Below are 9,367 nucleotides of genomic sequence, written 5' to 3' on the forward strand. Positions count from 1 at the left end.
AAAAAAAAAAAAAAAAAAAAAAAAAGAATGTTATAGGCTTGTAGAATGAGTGTATACTTTACTACCCAATCCCAAAGAGCCTTATTAAAGAAGAAACCATTACAGATACCCCTAGGAGACTCCTGCAGAAAGATAGCCTTCCATTTTATTTCAGTTTACAAAGAAGAATTCCATTTAGAGTGACACACATCATGAACAGCATGACAGGAGTTCGGAAGGGAAGCCCCTTTGACTCTCTTTACTTCAGGAGTGTTAGAGTAGTTATAGTGTGTGCCAGAGGCAGCAAGATGGGAGAGGGTTCCTATAGGTTAGAAGAAACAAAGGTAATTCCTTGCCTCTATAAATTTCTAGATGTGAGATTTAGGGGTTGAGGGTATGGAGGCCACCACACCGTGTGGGCTAACCTGAGTGCAAGGTGTTTTAGTAGAGGCATGACACTAGATAAGAGTTATCCTTGGTTCTGATTTGGGTGTGTGGACTGAAGGCCTTGTAGTTAGCTGCAAGTTGGAAGAGACATTGAGACCACAGTAGGTTGTTCAGCTTCATTGTACTTCACTATAGTAGGTGACTGATGGCTAGATGAGTAAGCTAGAAGACTCATAACTTATTCATTCCAGTGTACTTTTTTTTTTCTTTCACGAATGCAATTTACTTTGGCTAAACTGTTAATGTTTAAACTGTTAACTGTTTTCTCTAGGAAAAAGTATTTGAGATGGTAGTACCTGACCATCTTAACAGTAAGACATCTCAAGGGTTTCTCATGTGTTTAGTAATTGAAAGATCGAATCACATAAAACTAGAAGAGAAACAATTTGCAAATCTTAATTAATCTTAACTTACTACTATTTAAGAGAATGGGCTCTATTTGAATGCACACATACAAATCTCATTGTTTGGGTAGCATAGGCATGCTCTTCAGAGGGCTGCTGCTTGAATCAGCAATTCCTCATGCAGCTATGCAGTTATCTGCTAATTATTATTGCACAGAAATGGCTATTACTTACAGAATTTACCTTTGTTGCCTTTTGAATTGTTTCTTATTTCTTACCTTTTTAAATTAATCATTCCTGCTGTTTACATCTCAGATAATAGTCCCCTTCCAGATTATCCCTCCCCAACACCTCCACCCCATCAGCCTTCTCCCCCTCCCCTTTGCTTCTATGAGAGTGCTCCTCTACTCACCCGTCCACTCACTCCTGTCACTACTCCAGCATCCCCCTATGCTGGGGCATGGAGCCTCCACAGGACCAAGGGCCTCCCCTCCCATTGATGTCAGACAAGGGCATCCTCTGCTACATATGCAGCTGGAGCCATGGATTGACCCCTCCTTGACTGGTGGTCTAGTCCCTGGGAGCTCTGGGGAGTTCACAAATTATTGTGTACTCTTGTAACCTTTCATCATTACTGATGGTAGCAGGCTAATTTAAGCACTGTACCACTCTTGGTTGTTAATGGAGTTTGGGTTATAAAGTTTGGGTTATAAATTAGCTCTTCTGTTTAAACATAATTAAATATCGACTACTGTTAGTTGACTTTTTTGTACATTTAAATTCAGAATATATATTTGCCTGCAAACTATTCAGAAATCAAAATCAACCTTCTTTATTGTTTGTTGATGCATTTGATTTTTTTGACGCTTGCATTTTCCTCGTGTAATTGTTATTCATGATTCCTGTGCTAATTATTTACAGAGATTCATCCAACAGACCCTGTTGAAAAGCCGTATCTTACAAACAAACCTGAAGACACCCCTGAGGATGTGGTTGTTACTGAAGCAGGTGATTCTCTTCTCTGCCTTTCACTCTCACCTGAAGAACTGTGCTTTGAACCAATGCTTCATTTTAACCCCAGTGAAAATTTTCTTGTGGTTCAGGGATGTGGTACTTTAATTATGGGCCCATCAACACTTTTGAACTGCATTAGATATAATTATGCAATGATACATTTTCAATAGAAAAACATTTCTTAAACTTTCAATTTCAAATGGAACCATCTAATATGAAACTAAGTGATCAATAGTAATACCTGTACCTACAAAGCATTTCCTAATATAATGTAGTAAATATCATTTCAATTAACTTGTTTAGTGGTTTAGAACAGTAGTTTGCTAGAATGGACAGGGCTCATCTGAGGTAGAGGTGAGGTATAAACAAGCCTGATTTATAGCTTTTATAGACTTCCCTGGTATAAAAACCTCTATGTGATCAGTTTCAAGCTATCACTGTGATATTACTCTGTGGCATGTTGGACAGGGGTGCACACAATGGGCTCTCTATCCCACTGCCACCCCAGGTGATAGTAAAAATAAATCCAATCCTGATGTGAGCTCCATATTATGCAGCAACTCCTCTTAATATTCCTTAGACTGTTTTTTTTTTTAAAGCATGACCTAAACAATGCTTTAGGATGGATAGAAATGTTTTATTTATTTCTTTTGCTAACATTTATCCAAAGACCCAAGTGTTTCAAAATCAATAACTCATATGTAAATGTAAAATATATAGGCTGGAGAAATGGCTCAGTGTTTAAGAACACTGATTAGTCTTCCAGAGGTCCTGAGTTCAATTCCCAGCAACCACATGGTAGCTCACAACCATCTGTAATGGGATCCGATGCCATCTTCTGGTGTGATATTACTATGTGGCATGTTGGATGGGGGTGCACAGATGAAGAGACCTACTATGTACTCACAATTTTGTATTTTTTGTCATTAGTATCAGAAATGTTAACAGCAATTTGAAGAGAAAGTATTTTACAAATCCTTAAAATTTGTCCTGGACCTGGTGAAGGTTCAGAAAGAAGCCTGAGTACTGTATAACCGCTATTGTCTGCATTTTGATCTTACTATACTAGCATGTAACACACACACACACACACACACACACACAGACACACGCACACACGCATGCACACACAAACACACACACACATAAGGAATAAGTAAAGGGATCTACGAGGATTTGGAGTGGGTAGTGAGGGGTGACTTTGATTAAAATGAAGTGCATTCATATATGAACTTAAAAATTCGTTAAACACAAGGTATCTCTGAATTACCAATCATTAGATCTCTTTAAACACACCCTTAGCAAAAGAAAGGATGAGCAGAAAGGTGAACTAAATAAGGCCAACTATTGTTTGAATCATGAACATTTGTGATAGTATTGACTAACTTTCAGTTTGCAAGCCAAATGCCATGTTCCTCTGCTTGTTGTCCTTATGCAGATATGTGCTAAATCTCTGCACTTTTCTGTTTCAGATATCTGCTTTTAACATCATTCATAATAGTAGCCACCAATTAAAATCATTAGTAAATAGTTAAGTTACATATATTTTACTCTTACAATATCCTCATATATATGTATATATGTATACATATATATATATATTCATCGTTAATAAAGTCATTTTATGCTCTGTAGGTCTTGAATGTTGGTAGTTTTCTTTAAAATGTGCTAAGAATATCTGTCATCATGAAGAGTAATAGAGAGGGTTAAAAGTATGCTTATTTTCAGAGTTTAATTAAACCATGTCATTGTCTCCAGAGTCTTATCTCTCAATTATAACTATATCACTACCTAGCATGTGCTTATTATCAGTTAATCTCAGATGCTTCAATTTCCCTGTGACACTGAGCCTATTGAGTAAGATAATTCACTATCTTCTAGGTGAACAATGATTATAATAAATGTTATTCCATAATATAAAGTCTTTACTTATCCAATGATTCAGAAAATTAATAAAATGAGACAGCTAATATTAATGTATTATGAAAACTAGCTCATGTTGAAATCACAAATGTAACAGAAATTTTAAAAGCATGCATATTTAATTGAGCATGTAAACAAAGGCATTACAATTTTGTTTATACTTTTTTCAAAGAATCCGTGTATTTTAATAAAGTTCTGTACGTGGAATTTACTTATTTCGGTAAATATTCTATTTTACCTTATTCTGTAGGGACATGTGTTCATAACCTTGTGTTGGCATCCTTTCTGAGCTATCACTGAACACTGATTATTTTCCTTTTATAGGCATAATTCCCAATCTAATCTATGTTATTATACCAACGATTCCACTGCTCTTACTGATACTGGTTGCTTTCGGAACCTGCTGTTTCCAGATGTTGCATAGAAGGTAAAAACCATATTGCTGTCCAGATAACTAAGGGAAAAAAACCTTTAAATATACTTTGAGACATCTTTTAAAAATGTTGCTATTTCTTCAACTTATTTTAAAGAGTTTTAGTGTTCTTAGCTGTCAGTAAAATTCCAGCACATAAAACATACATGGATTTAATGAGGCATCCAGCGTCTCCTTTACACTTCGTAAGTCCTGCAGACTGTGTGCCTTACAGTTTCTTTTCTTTTTTTTTTTTCCAGTCAGGAAGATGTTGTGTCACCTTTACTTGCCTTGTGTTGTACAGTTACTGTATAGTGTGGATCTGAAGTTCGGGTGCTTGTAACCTTATATGAGATGCACTATACCATCTAGTCTCTGGACTAGTAAATTAAAAAAATAATAATGTTAAACCTTTCAATTGGTTTAAAGGTATACTTGTAATATAAATTCAACATTCAAATCCTAGCCTTCTTTTTATTTCAAGAGGATATCTTTATATTAGGAAATCAAGTATAGTTATAAAGATAGCAAGGTGAGTCTGGTAGCTTGAAAGCCTAAGACAGGATTATCATGAGTGTAAGGCCAGCTTGAGCAACCATTCTTTATAATAATAATAATAACAATAATGATATTAGTAAAGGAAAAGCACTATTTTCTAAGCCTGCACTGCACACACATATGCACACACTCACACATACACTCACACCATTCACATACACACACACTCATACATACCCATTCATACACACACTCTCACACAAACATACCCTCACACACATTCACACACACATACACACACCCTCATATACACACACAGTCATGCATACACACTCATACTCACACACCCTCACACATACACTCACACACACATACACACATACTCACAAACACATACACTCATACATATACACTCACACTCAAACACACACCCTCACAGTACACTTACACACACAAACACACATACCCTCACACACACACACACCCTTACACATACACTCACATACATACACACACTCACATATACTCACACTCATACATACACACACTCAAACACATACTGACACATACACTCTCTCACACACACTTGCATACACACACTTATACATACACACTTACACACACACACTCACATGCACATACACACATACTCTCTCACACACACACACAAACACAAATACATGCACTCACACTGGGTACTGTCTGACAGATATTTTAAAATAAAATGATATGTCCTAATGGCAAGATTCCCAGGGAGTCAACGAAGTGAACTTCTTATGTGTGGTACAGTTTGTTAATTAAATTCTAAAAATATGTATCCATGAAATAAAAGTAGAAGATGCATTTAAGTAAGGACAGATTTGCTAGAGTGAATGGCCTCTTTGCTTAATGGTTAAATAACTGACCAAAGGAAGACTTGCATTGTAGAAGAACCTGCAAATGAAATTGTTTTCTTCTGTTTCATTATCTTCTTTCCCCTAAATAAATTCTAAAGAACCTGAAAAGTTGCAACCCCTCCAAAAGTTAATTATAAATCCCTAATATGTATTTCTAAGTGATCTAATTTAGGCATGACTGGTAGTACATCCTACAATTACAGAACTCAGGAGATTAGAAAGAGAAGGACTATGAGTTGGAGTCTAACTTATACTACATACCAAGAATATATCTAAACAAACAAGCAAGAATACCCTGTCAACCAAATGAAATCAAATCAAATCAAAACAAAAATAACAGAAGAAACAAAGTCAAATAAAACAAAACAATAACATTTGGCATATTAATACTATATTTTGAGAACCTCTTGATTTTCATTCAAAGACATGTTAAACACTGTAAATTTATTTTCCTGTGTATATCTATATATCTCTTTATATCTATCTATCTATATCTATATCTATCTATATACCTATATATAGATATATATACTATGGATAGAATACTATGTTGATTCCTTACTGGGAAAGCATTGATCTAGGAGGATTACAAATCTCTTCAAATCCAGACAGACTGTTAAAGTGGCCATTTAAATAGCAGATCAGTTAGTAAACACTAAATATGTGATTCAAACATTCTCACTTGTCAAGTGAAATGTGCTAATATGTTGAGCAATGGCATTGCCTTGAAGTTTTTTTGTTTTTTTGTTTTTTTTTTCAAGAGTGGTTGTTTTCATTTAAAAGATCTGTGGCTGTTTTGAAATTTTCAGTGTGAGGAAATAAACCAAAATTGGGCACTTTCAGTTGCTGGAATGTCCATCATTCTTAGATCCTCCCCTTTTCCTTTCTTCCAGGAAAGCAAGGAGAAACTTCATCAAAGACTCCACTCCATTATCATCTGAGTGCCTTGCTGAAAGTTTAAATTCCAATCTGGTACACATGGCGGGTTCTCTCATTTCAAAATACCATACCATTTCAAAAATAACTCTCCTTCCCTTAACTAGTAGAACTTTTTTTTGTGTGTGAAATATTAATTACAATTGAAGCCACATGAATAGCATAACTACTTTTCTTGCCATTTAAAATACTCTCCTCTTCGTAAACTTTGCCTGTCTTATTCTCTCTTTATGCTGGATATACCTGGTAACATTAAGTTATGTTGATCTTATTTATTAGAAGGAATATCCATAGAATGTGTAATTTGGAATATTACTTATCACCACAACACTCAAATGGATATGAAGCAAGTATTTTTGCATTGTAATGCTTGAGGCTGTAGAGATAGATCTTTTTTGTCTTTAAAGAGTTATGCAAACTGACAGGATGGTGGAATGGTGCAAGGATGTATCTGCGAGGGTGGCAACAGCTATTAGAGGCTGAAGTGTGGAAGCCTAGGGGAAGATGTCAGTACTAAACATAGGGGACTGTGGAAAGACCAAGTGAGAGGTTATTTCCTGGAAACTAAGGCAAAGAAATTCAGATCTTGACATGCAATCTTGGGGATACTTACAAACAGGCACTTTTATAGGAGCCAGAACAGTGACGACTATGGGAAAGAACAATCCAAATCCCAGGCAAAGGTTACCTTAAGAGCCTAGGTCCAGTTCTAGGGAATGGAAGTTACATGACAGACATATCTTAGAGGAAGAACTCACAAGCTCCTAAGTCACTGAAATGCATCTGCCTTGGGCATACATTGGCTTGAGAGAGAGGCACAATTAACCTTTCAGGACACAAATGACTTAAATCCAGTTCAGGAAGACTAAGGAAAGCAATAGGTGGTTACTTACACTTAGGACTAGAGCATGTGTTTGCGAATGATGACACTAATTGTATCAATCATTATATCAGAGTGCACATAAAGCAAAATTCAGAAATCTGGCCAAACATAACAAGGTTTATTGGGGAAAAATGGGAAGTTTTAGTACTATGCCAGGTATTGTTACACATGTGTGTTTGAACTCTATGGCTAGTCAAAAGATGCAAATATATTTGCTTCTCTGTTTCCAACACTCATAAGAACTGTTTGCCATCTTTACACATTGGAATAATCTAGACTTTTTTGTAGGAATGAAAAATATGCTCAGGAGGAAAGAAGAACTCATAATATCTGTCTGACTGTCTCCATTTGGACCGAGACACATCTAGTTTGGTATGACTCAAAAACTGACTTTATTTCTTTTTTTGTTTTTCAGTAAAGGAAGAACAAAAACTAGCCCGAACCAGTCTACACTATGGATTTCAAAAAGCACGAGGAAGGAAAGTGGCATGGAGGTATAATAATGAACTGACATTGTTCTGGAAAATAAAAATAGTTTTGTAATTCTTGATCAGTGTAAGGAATGGCATCATTACTTTGGAATGGCTTAAATCTCAAAGGATCTGCAAGATGAACTGTAAGCTCCCCCTTGAGGCAAATGTCAAAATAATTTTTATATGTTCAAAGTTTCACTTACAAAATATGCTGAGTGAGACCTGCTTACTCTCCTAAAGGATACACCCAAACTTTATGTAAATGAAATGGACCGTGCAGATGCAATTTTTGTGGACAAATCTGGAATACCTGTGTTGGGAGCAGTTACTCTTGCTTTTTTTTTCATCTTCATAAATTTTGATCTACTTCATGTAATATAAGTTGTATTCCAATTTACAGTGTGCAAAACATTTACCTTTGCAAAAGTGTTTGATGAAAATAGAGTGTTCTGATATTTATATTTATGGCATTTGATTTTTACATATATGCTGCTTTCATTAAAATTGAATTCACACAGATATAAAGAAATCTTTCCATAGGGAAAACATTTCTTTTGTAGGATAGTTTATGTTCTTTCTGTTTCTTTGCTTTGGGTTCAATAAAGTTTAGGAAGTCTCTTCAGAAATAAGAAACTATTTCCTTGACTGTGCTATAAATATGCTGAAATACTTTACTTAGAGGCAAGAACTGTCTAACTTCAATTGTGCAAGACACGTGCCTTACAATTATTCTTAATTTAAAATTAAACAGATTTTTGTAATAAAGTATCTTTATTAATACTTGTATAGACACCAATATAGTTAACCTTGAAAAAATTGTCATCCCGCAGTACAAATCACAGGTCTTCACATGTTGCCTATAGAATTGCAAAAAGCTCCCAGAGTGCCAGGAATCAATGTGGCTCCTCCCTGTCAATCAAACAGGATGACTATTGGAAGGCTTTGGAGTCAGACAGCTGCTGTTTGGCTGAGGTTTTCCTAACTGAATTTAGTCTGTATAATATACAAAGTGCAACGGTTTCCGGCAGTGTGATGCTAAACAGAACACACTGATTAAGAAAAGAAGAAGAAGAAAAACAAAACTACAAATCACATCAGTTAACGGGCCATGGACTAGAGGTCACTGATGTTTGCTTATCTTTGATGAGTGTTGTTTGTTATTGTGAACTGTGGCTTCCTTCTGTCTGATGGAGTTTCCTCAACATGTAGTGTTTGTTCTTCTCAAGAGAGTTGTAACTATTTTGTCTTCAAATGTCCCTGTGTCACTTTTAGCCAAATAAAGAGTTCTTGTTTCTGAAGAATGATCATTGGTGTTGTCTACCTTCTTAAGGTAACAAAGTGCAGAGATGTCTCATCATTTCCTGAAAAGGAAACCAAACATTGAGTGTGAGGAGCACAGACAGCAGCCAATGGACAGGGAGGTTTCTCCTTTCTCTATCAGTCTTTTCCAGTTGGACAATAATGCACTTTCCTTAAGTAGAGTTGGTTTTCCAAACAAGAGGCAAAATGATTCTCAGATCTTTTTCTGCTGCTTTGAGACAGAATGGGCAACTGCATTCTAA

At 35.8% G+C, this 9,367-nt stretch overlaps 1 protein-coding gene across 2 annotated transcripts in view; it reads left to right on the plus strand.

The window, feature by feature from the left end:
* Nucleotides 1-9,110, plus strand: part of Chodl (chondrolectin) — a 22,386-nt gene extending 13,276 nt beyond the window's left edge. Inside the window, exons 4-7 of one of the 2 annotated variants that reach the window (XM_031364291.1) lie at nt 1,692-1,778; nt 4,032-4,134; nt 6,407-6,485; nt 7,748-9,110. In XM_031364291.1, coding sequence (XP_031220151.1) covers nt 1,692-1,778; nt 4,032-4,134; nt 6,407-6,485; nt 7,748-7,750 — 272 coding nt within the window. In that variant the 3' untranslated portion in view covers nt 7,751-9,110. The remainder of the gene's footprint in view (nt 1-1,691; nt 1,779-4,031; nt 4,135-6,406; nt 6,486-7,747) is intronic. The other variant, XM_031364290.1, reaches the window with a different exon arrangement.
* The last annotated feature ends 257 nt before the right edge of the window (nt 9,111-9,367 follow it).

Source organism: Mastomys coucha, unplaced genomic scaffold, assembly GCF_008632895.1.
Source record: "Mastomys coucha isolate ucsf_1 unplaced genomic scaffold, UCSF_Mcou_1 pScaffold12, whole genome shotgun sequence".
In the NCBI taxonomy this organism is placed as follows: Eukaryota; Metazoa; Chordata; class Mammalia; order Rodentia; family Muridae; genus Mastomys; species Mastomys coucha.